Below are 15,112 nucleotides of genomic sequence, written 5' to 3'. Positions count from 1 at the left end.
AAGGATGATATAGTGATATTCCATGTGTTTATTGAAATATTCTATTAAACAACAATGTTTTGTCTAATTTTCCTCCAGAAAAGTCTTTTAGCATTTCGTAAAAGTTCCTCAGATTTGAGGAAAACTCTAAATTAGGACAGATCTTTCTTCTAATAAATACAAACGATCTTAAAGGTTTTTGTCTAAAGAATGACAATATGTGATTTTTCAGCATGATATATAGAAGTACTGGATAAATCTTCAACCTTCCCTAAGGTTTCAAGAAATAGTAATCAAATAAGATATAAATAACAGCCAATTAGAGGTTTAAAAAAAAAAGTCTATTTGGCCTTTTTCCCCCTAGATCTACATTTATACATATTTATGAAAACCTAAACTTGGGGTCACTTTTTGGTTCCCATTTTTTTCTTGCATTTTCATTAACTCCCCTAATTCCCACCTTTAATATCTGACAGGCACCTTTACAAAAGTAATAGAGAACATACAGTACTCAACACTAATTGGTCAATGGTAAAAGAAAAGCAGTGCCCATTTTATTTTAAGGTGAAAGAGACTAGAAATAAAAATAGCTGAAGGCAAAGTTTGACATTCTACAAATTTATAAAAGAGGATATAGTGATGAAATTTGGTTAATTTCAGAAGGCACCTCAAGGCTAAAGGCTTTTTGTACTCCTTTCATCAATCAAAAAATAACCCACTTTTATTGCTATTCAAGTAGCAAAGGAAAACTTTACTGTCACAAGCTTCAGTCCAACAACAAGGAATCATCATTCACTAAGATAGAGATACGGAATTGACTAAAACTGAAGTCTCCATACACATAGCAATGGAGCAACTTCTCTGTGTGCTTTCAAATTAATGAAATGGTGAAAATAAGTCAGTTTGCCATTGTGATGTTAACGTGTCATTGAAGATTTCAGTGATAGCAGTTACTTCACTAGGCACTGAAGTACCGTCTGGAGGGCTGTCCACTGTGCAGACAGAACATTTAAGAATAGAAGGTAAGGACACTCTGATGATTCCCACGGACTAGGAGAATTGGTGGTAGGTCCTTGGATAGAGCTTCTAACCATGCCATGTAGAGAGCACTAGACACAGCACCTTTTCGTGCAACTGGGAGACTCCTGGTATCAAAAAAAAGAAAGGAAATTAGACAATGCATTTAAGTTGAGAAGAATAAAATGTAGTAAGAATTATAAATTAAGTAACAGTAATAGTAACTAAAAATTACTATAGTTACAAAATATTTCTGAGGGCAGGGAAATTCTGCATATAGTGTAGTAACTACTATACTCACATATAATTATTCCCATTTTTTTCAAGTTTGAACAAAATATTTCTCAAAAATTTCTTAAGAATAGCAAATAAATATTTCTATAAACCCTAACACATTTGGTATCTAACGTTAAACCTCAAATTTCCCCTTAGAATTCTTTTAGATAGAAATTCTTCTATTTGAATTTCGATAGTGGTAACTATACATGGACAAATGAAATTCAAACATAATTAATTCTACATATTAATGTTCAATTTCTTTTATCTCTCTCTGGACTCTCATTTCCATTTGTAGATAGTGATAGTATGTCCAGTTGCTCCACAGTGTCTCTCTCTAGATTTCTATGTTTTAGTGACTTCTATTACAGATACTTAATTATCATCAGCAAAATGAAATTTTCTGGTGTATTAAATATTTGTTGTTAATCAAACTAACAATCCTTTGGTATTACTTTATTTCATCATTTGGCATGTTTCAGAGATCTGAGCCTTCTTTACCTATATAAAGGCCTAGGCTCCAGGACTGAGAAAATTTGGGTTCAAGAAAGATCTAGCTAACCTGGTTTAGTGGAGGAAAAGCCAGAGTAAGCATAAGCATCGATGTTCAATGTGAGGACAGTGCATTTAGATGTAAATTTTGTGTGTGGGAACTTGGTGGGAATTGAGATAGGAACTAATTTTTAAATTTAATCCTCCACGTAACTTGATGGAGTTATTTCTATGAAGAAGCTGCCTGGGATTGACGTTTTAACTTGCAGCCCTCATACACCACAAATGTTGATGGCTATGCTGTGGTGTTTCCAAAGCTAAGGGATTTTTTAAAAGTGGGAAAAAGGATAAAGGAAAAATCTCAGAATAAACTATTATGATAAAGAAGTACTTAGATTCATGCAAGCTTAAGGTTAATATTTTTGTTTTTCTTTCCTCCTATCTTAAATGATTTCTTCATATGCTTAAAGCAAAGTGTATTTAATAAGTACTTTTCCTCATAACTACAAAGTCATTATGGATGTTATATAGATAAATACTTAGTAATAGAAATGAATCCTAATTGAATTATCAAAAAATGAATACCCAAGAAAATCTTTGTATAGGTATTACTTACATAACAATGATATTAGCTGTGTTTGAATGTTCCTTTAATAATTCATTTAACCTGATCTGCCGGTATGTCTGAAATGAAACAGAACAAAGTCATTACTAGACCTTTTGAAAACTGTACCCTGGTTCATAAAGCTATTAAGTAGACAAAAAGAAACCAAAATCAATTTTGGTATAATAAAAATATCTTTTCCAGAATTAAGAAAAATTAATGCTTTGCACTATCCAAATATAATTACAACTTAAAGTAGATTTAGTTTACACCACTGGTTCCTCTCATAACCAACTGCAGTTCTTTTTAAACATCTTTATTGGAGTATAATTGCTTTACAATGGTGTGTTTCTGCTTTATAACAAAGTGAATCAGTTATACATATACATATGTTCCCATATCTCTTCCCTCTTGTGTCTCGCTCCCTCCCAGCCTCCCTATCCCACCCCTCTAGGTGGTCACAAAGCACCGAGCTGATGCGGCTGCTTCCCACTAGCCATCTATTTTACGTTTGGTAGTGTATATATGTCCATGCCACTCTCTCACTTTGTCACAGCTTACCCTTCCCCCTCCCCATATCCTCAAGTCCATTCTCTAGTAGGTCTGTGTCTTTATTCCTGTCTTGCCCCTAGGTTCTTATGAACTTTTTTTTTTCTTAGATTCCATATATGTGTTAGCGTATGGTATTTGTTTTTCTCTTTCTGACTTACATCACTCTGTATGACAGACTCTAGGTCCATCCACCTCACTACAAATAACTCAATTTCGTTTCTTTTTATGGCTGAGTAATATTCCATTGTATATATGTGCCACATCTTCTTTACCCATTCATCTGTTGATGGACACTTAGGTTGCTTCCATGTCCTGGCTATTGTAAATAGAGCTGCAATGAACATTTTGGTACATGGCTCTTTTTGAATTATGGTTTTCTCAGGGTATATGCCCAGTAGTGGGATTGCTGGGTTGTATGGTAGTTCTATTTTTAGTTTTTTAAGGAAACTCCGTACTGTTCTCCATAGTGGCTGTATCAATTTACATTCCCACCAACAGTGCAAGAGGGTTGCCTTTTCTCCATGCCCTCTCCAGCATTTATTGTTCGTAGATTTTCTGATGATGGCCATTCTGACCGGTGTGAGATGATATCCCATTGTAGTTTTGATTTGCATTTCTCTAATGATTAATGATGTTGAGCATCCTTTCATGTGTTTGTTGGCAATCTGTATATCTTCTTTGGAGAAATGTCTGTTTAGGTCTTCTGCCCATTTTTGGATTGCGTTGTTTGTTTCCTTGATATTGAGCTGCATGAGCTGCTTGTAAATTTTGGAGATTAATCCTTTGTCAGTTGCTTCATCTGCAAATATTTTCTCCCATTCTGAGGGTGGTCTTTTCATCTTGTTTATGGTTTCCTTTGCTGTGCAAAAGCTTTGAAGTTTCATTAGGTCCCATTTGTTTATCTGTGTTTTTATTTTCATTTCTCTAGGAGGTGGGTTCAAAAGGATCTTGCTGTGATTTATGTCATAGAGTGTTCTGCCTATGTTTTCCTCTAAGAGTTTTATAGTGTCTTTAGGTCTTTAATCCATTTTGAGTTTATTTTTGTGTATGGTGTTAGGGAGTGTTCGTATTTCATACTTTTACATGTACCTGTCCAGTTTTCCCAGCACCACTTATTGAAGAGGCTGTCTTTTCTCCACTGTATATTCTTGCCTCCTTTATCAACAATAAGGTGAGTATATGTGCATGGGTTTATCTCTGGGCTTTCTATCCTGTTCCATTGATCTATATTTCTGTTTTTGTGCCAGTACCATACTGTCTTGATTACTGTAGCTTTGTAGTATAGTCTGAAGTCAGGGAGCCTGATTCCTCCAGCTCCGTTTTTCTTTCTCAAGATTGCTTTGGCTGTTCGGGGTCTTTTGTGTTTCCATACAAATTGTGAAATTTTTTGTCTAGTTCTGTGAAAAATGCCAGTGGTAGTTTGATAGGGATTGCATTGAATCTGTAGATTGCTTTGGGTAGTAGAGTCATTTTCACAATGTTGATTCTTCCAATCAAAGAACATGGTATATCTCTCCATCTATTTGTATCATCTTTAATTTCTTTCATCAGTGTCTTATAATTTTCTGCATACAGATCTTTTGTCTCCTTAGGTAGGTTTATTCCTAGATATTTTATTCTTTTTGTTGCAATGGTAAATGGGAGTGTTTTCTTGATTTCACGTTCAGACTTTTCATCATTAGTGTATAGGAATGCTAGAGATTTCTGTGCATTAATTTTGTACCCTGTTACTTTACCAAATTCATTGATTAGCTCTAGTAGTTTTCTGGTAGCATCTTTATAGTATCATGTCACCTGCAAACAGTGACAGCTTTACTTCTTCTTTTCCGATTTGGATTCCTTTTATTTCTTTTTCTTCTCTGACTGCTGCGGCTAAAACTTCCAAAACTATGTTGAATAATAGTGGTGAGAGTGGGCAACCTTGTCTTGTTCCTGATCTTAGAGGAAATGGTTTCAGTTTTTCACCATTGAGGATGATGTTGGCTATGGGTTTGTCATATATGGCCTTTATTATGTTGAGGAAAGTTCCTTCTGTGTGTACTTTCTGGAGGGTTTTTACAATAAGTGGGTGTTGAATTTTGTCGAAAACTTTTTCTGCATCTATTGAGATGATCGTATGGTTTTTCTCCTTCAATTTGTTAATATGGTGTATCACATTGATTGATTTGCATATACTGAAGAATCCTTGCATTCCTGGGAGAAAACCCACTTGATCATGGTGTATGATCCTTTTAACGTCCCACTGCAGTTCTGGATACATATGTCTTAAGTTATTTTTTTATTTTTATTTTTTTTGTTTTTGTTGTTTTTGCGGTACACGGGCCTCTCAACACCGTGGCCTCTCCCGTTGCGGAGCACAGGCTCTGGACGCGCAGGCCCAGCGGCCATAGCTCACCGGCCTAGCCGCTCTGCGGCATGCGGGATCCCTCCGGACTGGGGCATGAACCTGTGTCCCCTGCGTCGGCAGGCGGACTCTCAACCACTGCGCCACCAGGGAAGCCCAGTTATTTTTTTAAAAAAATCACACAGAAGATTAATGAAAAGGAAGCAGGAGAGAAAGAATACCTTGGTCTTATAAAGTTCAAGCTCATTATCTGTTATTCGCCATGGTTCATCTTCTTTCATTTTATCTGCAATATCTTGTTCTTTATCATCTTCATGAAGTCTGTATGGCTCAATCATTTCATCAAAAGCTACAATACTTAGAAAAACAGAATACAGATAATTAACCTTATGCTGAATTACTTAACAGTAAGATCTTAAACACTAAATTATAACTTGAAAAGTTAGTGTAATTATAACTTCAGAAGTTAGTGTTTTCCAACCATCATGCTCCCTTCCATACTCTGACTATAACAATCACTCTGGCGATTTATTTTGAAAATAGCAATGACTAGTTTCTCTAACTGATTAGAAATTTAGAATCATATTCATAATAAAAGAACTGCAATTTTAACTGCTAGTGCAGGTTTCCTTGTATCTGTCCCTGCTCCTATACCCCAGCCTGCCAACCTAAATAAATTTCATCACATAAGCCAAAATGATCCTGTTAAACAATAAGTCTAATTGTGTTACTCCTTTACTCAAAACACTCAATTGCTTTCCCAGTTCAAGTACCACTGAAGAGAAGTAGTGTAAGAAAAGGTACTAGAACATTTTGAAGGGAGGAAAGGGCATATATTAAACATTTAAGATGTAGAATTAAGCTGTAGGTCCGAAGATACTAAAAAGGACAAAAGATAGTGGAAGAACATGAACAGCATTCTAAGCCTCTATGAATGTGAAAAACATATTTTTCAGAATCAGTCTCATACAAATCTCCTAGTATATATTCTTCTATAAGAGAAAAAAAAGTCTCCCTGACTACAACCTTACAAGGTATACCTTACTGTTCTGTACTTCAAATAAATTCTTTATACCAGCTTCATCATATATTCAACATATATCTGAAAGTAATTAAAATTATGTAAGTAATATAGATATATATAATTATAACAACTTCCATATACCATTTCCAGGTAGAATAGTCCACGAGTCTACTTTTCTTTGACTCTTGAGAATTCTGAATGCAATTACTATAGGCAAATTCTTAGATTTTTTTTTCCCCTATTTCAGTAAAAAAACAAAATAGTGGAAAGTATTACACATGTGGAGTAAGGACTGAGTGGTCATAATGAACAATGGAAATTTTAAGAACCATGTGGAATTTCTGTGGCACTGTTTTCAAAAACTACTTGTAAATCAGTAATTGAATTCTTCTCTAAATATTAAAAACCCTTTAGACTTACTTCAATACCTGCAATAGGCATGCCAACTATCTGCTAGATTAAAAACAAGTTGACTTCACATGTAACTAACAGCAGGCAAATTCCCCAGGTAATTAGTCTAAGTTAAATGATCTGTTAGCATGTCTAAGTAGGTCATCCATAAAAGAGTCAGAAATTTATACAAAGTAATTAATCCAATAACTTACTTTTCTTTCTTTGGTTTAGTATTAATATCTCCTAAGACCATGATATCAGAGAAGTCTATCCGGAACTTGCTAAGCAAAGTAGCCATCCTAGAACAAAAGCAAGCATTGAGACACATGAAGGATGTATATAGAAGTATTCTTATTCTATTTAGGGCTGAATCTATATGATTTATAGGAAAAGTCTACCAGGTACTAAACAGAGTCCATCTGAATTAACTTACAAAGTAGACATCTAAATTCTGAGTAGAAACTTGTGTTGTATTCTTTTACTTTCTCTGAATCTCTCCTTAGTATCCAATAATGAATGGACAGAGCAAGACATTAATAATGAAATCTGAATGGCAACTAGTTTTTTTAAAGTTAATTTTAGTCAAATTATATTGGTAAGTATATGTATTTCAGTAAAAACTAGTAAACAGTTATTTTTAAATTATTTTTGGATTCTTCTATCCACAAATAATGCATATTTCAAGGTCCAACTCTGACTTTTCGGGCAAAACTGAAGCTTTAACTGATGGCAGATTAAGTTCACAGCTTTTTTTTTTTAAACTGGGACAAACATGAAAAGGAGCTCCAATAAGCCTCTAGTTTTTCAGTAAATAAATACTGAAAAACTTTTTGGAGGCAGAGTTGGCAATTAAACTTTGGTGGTAACAACAAAAAAGTTGAAACACACATACAGGAAAAGCAATTAACAAAACAGGATTTTATTTTTAATAAAATAAGTTTTCTAAATTAAGATAACAGAAAACAAACAAGCTATAGGTTTAACTTTTAAATTACTAGTATTTCTTGCATAATTCATGATTTGAAATGTATAAATACTTAGCTCAACTCCAGTGTAAATCTACTAAGTGCCTAATATGTGTTATATGACCCACAAAACTCAAATCTAAGATAAGAAAATAAATATAATTCAAGCCTCAGAATGTAATGATTGGTATCAAGTATATGGTGTTTCAGGAAGGGAATGTAACAACTAGAAAGAAACAGGGAAGGCATTATGAGGAAGGTGACAATAAGTACTGGGGTTTTAAAGAATGGAGTTATTTTAACAGAGAAGGGAGGAGGCAAGTGAAGAACTATTTGTAGTAGACAGATGAGAGCAGGCAAAGAAGTAAAAGTCTGAAATCATATGTTTGTTTAGAGCAGATGCAGAAATGTAAACTGAAGTATAAGGCATATTTGGGGGAATAGGAGATATAGACAGAAAGGAAACAGGAGGACAGATTGTAAAGGGCCCTGTCGCCTAGACTCTCTGTGGTGTGTAACAGAGAAGAAGTTAAAAATATTTGGGGCAGAGGCATCACATGATCAAAGCTTTGCTTTCTAAACGTGAAATTGGGAGCAATATGCATGATGTATTACGAAATGGTCAGAGATGAGACACAGTGTACTTAGAGAAGCAATGAAACCAGAACTAGAATTGTGACAGGACAGACAGAAATAAGAAAATGGACAGTGCCATCCTGCATTTCTGTTGTCTAGAAGTCTACAAAATATAATGCATATACGAATTATCACTTTTGTGTATTTTTTACCCTGATTTTTCTTTTTAAAAAAGGCTGCTTAACACTTTGATGCTGCAAGTATTTAATAACGATTTTCTAAAATGTCAATATATTAAAAAATATTACATATAAGTAAAACCAAGAATCTAAACTTAAACGTTAAGACTAAAAGAGAATGAGGTTTTACTTGTTTAACTAGACTTTTCAGCTTCACTACAGAACAGAGCAACATGACTGACATTTTCTGTGTTGTCTAATTGTTATCCCTATCAAATCTATATTGAAATAACGAAGTACTACTAGATAAATGCCCATCAATTTAAAACAGACTTACGCTCTCCTGTCATGGTCTATTCTGTTTATTTTTCCACCAATGAATACTCTGATCTTACAATCTTTCCACTTTTTCTTGGTAGTCAGAAGATAAGGTATCAATAAGGTCAAACCTGAATCATAAAAATATAACAAATCACTTATTAAAACACTAATTTCTCAATTAAGAACTTTTAATTCAAGTTAGTTGCTAAAAACACCTTTATTATAACTCAGTATGAAACAAAATTGTTCTTCCAGTCCTTCCTTAATAATTCAGTCAAAAAGCCACTTGGCAGGCCTGAATAAGGAGGGAGGCCCAGTGGAGTCAGGGCCCATGCGAGGAAGGCAAAGAAATGGGATAGTGGCCTGGCAGGGTAGGGAGACTGGTTGTATCAGGACTGAGGAAAAGAGAGTATTCACTGAAGCTAATGGGTGCCATGTTTTTCAATGGAATGAGAAACATAAAAAGGGAGAAGCTGGAGCAAACCCTGCAGTGTTGCAATGGAAGTGTTTTCAATCTATACCTGTATATACAAATAAGTGTGTGCGGGTGTGTGTGTGTGTGTGTGTGTATCCTACATCTGTCCACTAAGAGGGCCTGGAAGCAGTCACACCCTAGTAGAAACGGGCACTTCTAATGCCCTGACCTTTGTTTCTAAATACCATTCTCCACCAAAAGGAATCAAGCCTCTTTGGATAAAGGGTGATTCAAGTGTTGGTGTAGGTAAAGTACAAAACTGAGCCTGGAACGTCTTATTTTATCAGAAAATAAAGAATGATTTGGACATGACAAATGGACACAGAAGTTATCCTAAAGAGAATACTGCTGGCCAAATCTGGGACAACATCAAAACAAACTATGAGAATGAAAAAATCATAATCCACTGAATAAAACAGGAATCCATAAGTCCACATAGAAGTAAAGAGAAAGCTCCTCTTTATAGTTAAACACCAACTAATAAATGAAGAAATGACGGGATTGGAAAAATCATCATTTGGACACCACAAACACACCACAACAAGAGTAACGGCAAGAATAAATTCAGGCAGAAATATCAATGGATGCTAAAGATGGTGCCAAAAATAGCAGTAACGATGGTATATGTGCATAGTCTCAAAGTAACTCCCCGTGCCCTAATATCATAATCATAAAAGGGGGTAACAATAAGTTTTCGGTAAACCTGGGGAAAACCACCTTACTCAATGGTCAAAGCTACCTTCACCAGTGATGAGACAAATCAACACTATGTGCCACCTGATAAGACACAGACAGAAGGGCACAGCATCACTTCTGTGATATTTCTACCCACAGAAACTAATTATGATGAATCATTAAACAGCACTCCAAATCAAGTGACATTCTACTACAAAATGATCTGTAATATCTAAAAAATAATGTTAAAGTCATGAAGCTCAAGGAAGGACTGAGCAACTTTCAAATTGAAGGATACTGAAGGGACAGGACAACGAAGTGTGATGCCTGATTCTGGAACTAATCCTGTTGCTTTGGGGGACCTGGCTTAACAGGAATGGGGTCAATGAAGAGTATATACCATTTCCTAGTACTACCCCCAAAACTTCAGAAAATTTAAACTTCTTAAAAACATATGTTAGCAACCTTACCTCCATCATCAAAAAGCCACCAGACATCAATAGTGTTCTTTCCCTGTTTTTTCTGAAACTGTGTACTGGCTTCAAGAAGCTTTTGGTCAGCTACATTTAAAGGCACAGCAGGGCCTTTGGGTTCTGAAGGATCAAGCAGAAAAATAAGATATTAGGGAGGAGGTAAATATTAAAGTATATTTTGCTAAATTCCCATAGTTCCCTAACTTTTGTATATTCAAATGTTTATAATGTAGATAGTTGTATATATGACATCAATCATAAGGTTATAGTTGTTTACAATTTAAGTATACTTTTAAAATGGTTACAGATAAATAATATCTCTATAATACCTAAACTCATCCAAATTATCTTGCCTAATTTCTAATATTTTGAAGCATTCTGAATGAAAGAGAATCATAAAAACTACTAAAGAAAATTATGATCGCTAGATTTTGATTTTTGAAAAGCTGTTTCAGGCTAACTGGGCAAATTAAGCTTATGCCCGTTTCATGAACATAATTTCTTTGGTAATCTGGTTTCTCAATAATTTAAAGCTCAAAAAAAAATTTAAATGTAACGTTATCTGTAATATAAAAGACAGAAAGAAATGGGAGACATATCAATACAATCATGCAGTTATCACAATGAAACCGCTCAGTCTAAGGAAAAACTCCCTCATCTATACCTAACTTTTGTCCCCTCAATATGTGAGGCCCAATTCTAAAGCCATATAACCACCACATCTTTCTTTGAACCACAGAAAGACTGTGGGAACTCCTAGGAAGGGCACCCATCTACTGTAGGTCTAAAGAACAATTTATCAAGGGAGTTCCCATTATGTATCCCCAGGAATTAAAAAGGAAGAAAAAAAAATCAGCACTGACTCTGTGAGCAAGCAAATGAATATAATGAAATCCCTACACCGAATTTTAAAAGCATAAATCCACAGAAGGAAGTCTGATCACTTTTGTAGAATGTCTATCATTCACTTTTCATGCTGCCATGATGTACGCAAAACATGACGAATGATTTTGCATGATGAAATAATATGGCTACCAAACCACACTGCTCCATAACTCTCACCTCTATCTCCTTCTCATAAAATTCATGTATGTTGACATGACTGTATCTCCCAAACGCAGCAGGACTGTGAGAAATATTGTAATTTTTGAAATGAGAAATATATTAGTATCAAAATTAAGGACTTGGCTGGGTACAACTGATGGTAAAGAATGCAAGTGACACTGTAAATAAACCTATTTCAGTGTCTCTACTTATCATCTAAACCATGCAGTTTAAATTTAAAAATTACAATACTGACTTTCAGGATTTGAATATTTCTGAAATACTACCATGATTTAAAAGAATTTGTCTTCGATTTAAAAGAATTTGTCTTTGTTATATTACCTTTTCCTGGGATAATTTAATGCTTTAGTTGGCCTAATGATAATTTTTCTAATCTGCATTTAATAAAAACCTGTAACATCACCTCACCATGGAAATGAAAACCAAGGTAAAGAAAGAAAACAGTAAGACTGGAGTTAAAGAATTAACAGTATGAGAAAAAGGATTAAAATAAAATGATGAAAAATGCCTGCCTTTTTTCAACAGTGGCTGAGTTGGAGTCTTGCCATCCTCTTCCTCATCTAGATTATGTTTAAAAAACACAAAATATAAGTTAATTGCCTTCTTATTAATAAAATAATGAAAATGTAACTAGAACACATTTATAAATAAAACATAGTATGAAGAAACAGTGTGAAAAATAATTAAGACTGAAGATATTTTCTACACTGAGTGTTCAGGATTTGAAAAAGCAAACATATTTTAGACTCCTCCAACAGGGCTACTGAGTAACACCCACCCCTAAATTTCATTCCTGTAAAACTGACAAAAACTTTAGAATTTTTAAACTTTCATACTTGAAATCAGTTGCTCTGGCTTATAGAGTAGAAATATGATATTATAAAACTGATGTTGCAAGTAATACATAAATTTCAAACATGCCACTGCATCACTGTGCAAATGACTGACAAGGAATTTTAGAAGCCCTTAATAGATATATTTGGTATTTGTAAAAATTAATCACCACTTGAATATTTAGGAATTTGATCAGAGACAAGTCTTTTGGTTTACATAAAATGCCAGGTTATACAGGAGTGATTTTTCAAATACATAAATTTATATATACACATATATGTATATGTATATATACACATGTGTGTATACATGCATGTATATAGCATATGTCAGTCCATTTACATATCTATAAATATTTCCTAGGGTTAATAGTTCTCCTAATCTGAAATCTTTTCATATTCTAAGCTGTACTATTTGTTTAAGGCACATAAAACTCCCAACTTGGACAGGAAAGAGTACACTGCAGTGGGCTCTTGAGTCAGACTCCCAGCATTCCAAGATTACCTCTAACCCATCTTCTAGCTGTGTGACCTTAAGCTAGTTACTTAACTCCTCACTTTCCTCCTTTGTTAAAAGGGTGAACAATACCTACCTCTTAAGGTTGTCATATTGCAAGCATTAATGCACTCAGCTCAGTGCCTAGCACAAAACACATATTCACAGGGTACTCTTTCTGTCCCTCTGCATACTGCATGCCTCAATAAGACAGACGTACCAAATATAATAACTATACCAGAATGTTTATAATTCTGAAGACGTTTAAAATTATATAAACTTTCCTATATTTTCTATACTAATTTTGAAAATAACTGGCTAAATAGAAAATAAACACAAAATAAAATAAATGCTATTTTTGAATGCTAATTTTTATGCCTGTTATGGAACAAGAAACATTTCAATTATTACATTTAATTTAACAGTATTAAATATTACTGTTCCTATAAAGTAGATATTTGATATTATCTATCTTTAATGATAATAAAAAACAAATATAACTATGGACATTCTGTATTCATTTCAAAGAGCTCAGAAATGTCAAGGAAATCTTGACACTGAAAAATGATTTAAACTAAGTTAAAGGCATTTACATTTTTGTAATAAAAAGATGAGTAGAAATGTACTGACCCAGTTCCCTACTCTATAAAAATAGACTTCATAAGATTGTGACATACATTAATGAGCTAATGAATGGATAACATCTACTACAGTGTGAGAGGAACAGTAGATGCCTGATAAATATATTACTTCTCCTCCTATCATAGTTTTACCTGTTAATTCCTAACAGATTCCATAAAGAAAGGATCTGTTTTAGGCAAGAGAAAAGGACAACAACAACAAACAAGAGGAAATGAAAGAATGTATACCACAAACTAAAAATAAATGCAGGAACATAAGAAGAGTTATCAGAACCAGTTTATAGAATTTTGAGGTGAAATAGAAAAAAAAAGATTATAATCAAGCCAGCAAAGAATTGATATGGAAAATGGGTCTCAACTAAACTCTCAACTACCACTACTCTAAGCAAACAAGGTAAATAAGGAGGAAAGAAAAAGCAACATTAATGCTTCTAAATAATCTAGAAGAGATTTCAGAGATAGGAGTTGTCCAAGGTTATCAATTTCAGAAAAAGAATGGTAATTATTTTACAGGAAGCAAAAGTATGATACGGTTTGATGATTTACAGTGCAGATTTTTCTTGTTGCATGTCAGCTGGGAGTAGGACAGATGGAGATACTAGGCTGAACAGAGGTAGGAGAGTGAGGGTGGGAGAGTAAGATTTGGAAGTCATTCCTCTTTCCTTCTCATAAACATGACATAGAGATTTGTGGATGAAATTATCCCAAAGTCTCAGGAGATTTGGAAATCTTTTTGTGGCTTAAACCACATTAGCCACCAGGAGTATTTATTTCTGTAATTATGGCCCAACAGTTCAGCAGACAAACGTAAATTACTCATTTCTTGGGAGGAGACTACATTGAGCAATAAAATTACACTTGATATTTTACTACATTGTTTTACCTGAACAATACCAGGTACAGTAGATGTAAAAATATTCTGAGTGTCTCAGCACATAAACAAAACCCCTGGTATTGAAGTATCTTGATTTACAAAAAAAATTATGTAAACTAATTTTATAAACCTCATTCCTTTCAATGTTATCATATGCTATACACACATTACTCGAAAACTACCATGTTTCTTTCCAAGTTCAGATTAATCTATGCTTCAAATTAAAATTAAGTATAAATAAAAACACACAAGAGCATGTTTAATTAACTGGCATGGTTTCTGTTCTATGATCTACTTAATACCTTAAAAATAATCATTTGTAGCCATTTTGGAAAGGCATAAATTTTACCTGAGCAACTAGAAATGAACAATACATGTTTGAGAACTGGTTACTTTGTAAGACATGCCATATAATAAAAACTATTTCTTCCAAAATTAAAACATTGCCATTAATAAAATTTCTTGTTTGAATAAAAATTACCTTTATGTGTAATGGATTTTTCACTAGATGGTTTAGAAGTATCTAAATCTGATTTTTTACTATACTCCACACTTAGTACCACGTCCTTGACACCAGGAGATTTCTCTTGTGATGACAGTAATTCTTCTGTAGACATAAAGTATTCAAAATGTTATCTGAATCTTTTAACAAAAGAGGGCATCATGGTATAATAGCAATTAAATGACAATTTTAAGAAAAGTTTATAATGATAATGGTAAGTAAGTTTATAATGAATAATTTCTTATTATAAACAAATGTGACAATCAATTTTGAAATGACTATTCAACTAAATATCTTTAGCCACAACTAACTGTCAGACATTTGAATTAGGTGATGGGGAATCAGTAATGAGTCAG

At 33.8% G+C, this 15,112-nt stretch overlaps 1 protein-coding gene across 3 annotated transcripts in view; it reads right to left on the bottom strand.

The window, feature by feature from the left end:
• Positions 1-684: 684 nt before the first annotated feature.
• The window catches only part of SLC12A2 (solute carrier family 12 member 2), a 106,178-nt gene continuing 91,750 nt past the window's right edge, over positions 685-15,112 (bottom strand). Inside the window, exons 20-27 of one of the 3 annotated variants that reach the window (XM_007457611.1) lie at positions 14,736-14,861; positions 11,923-11,970; positions 10,343-10,465; positions 8,739-8,850; positions 6,894-6,980; positions 5,486-5,621; positions 2,381-2,448; positions 685-1,124 (exon numbers count right to left, since the gene is read on the bottom strand). In XM_007457611.1, the coding sequence (XP_007457673.1) occupies positions 989-1,124; positions 2,381-2,448; positions 5,486-5,621; positions 6,894-6,980; positions 8,739-8,850; positions 10,343-10,465; positions 11,923-11,970; positions 14,736-14,861 (836 nt within the window). In that variant the 3' untranslated portion in view covers positions 685-988. The remainder of the gene's footprint in view (positions 1,125-2,380; positions 2,449-5,485; positions 5,622-6,893; positions 6,981-8,738; positions 8,851-10,342; positions 10,466-11,922; positions 11,971-14,735; positions 14,862-15,112) is intronic. The other 2 variants (XM_007457612.1, XM_007457613.1) reach the window with 2 other exon arrangements.

This window comes from Lipotes vexillifer, unplaced genomic scaffold, assembly GCF_000442215.2.
Source record: "Lipotes vexillifer unplaced genomic scaffold, Lipotes_vexillifer_v1.1 scaffold1084, whole genome shotgun sequence".
Lineage (NCBI taxonomy): Eukaryota > Metazoa > Chordata > Mammalia > Artiodactyla > Lipotidae > Lipotes > Lipotes vexillifer.
Note: the sequence above shows the minus strand (reverse complement) of the source record. Positions and strands in the feature narration are given on the sequence as shown.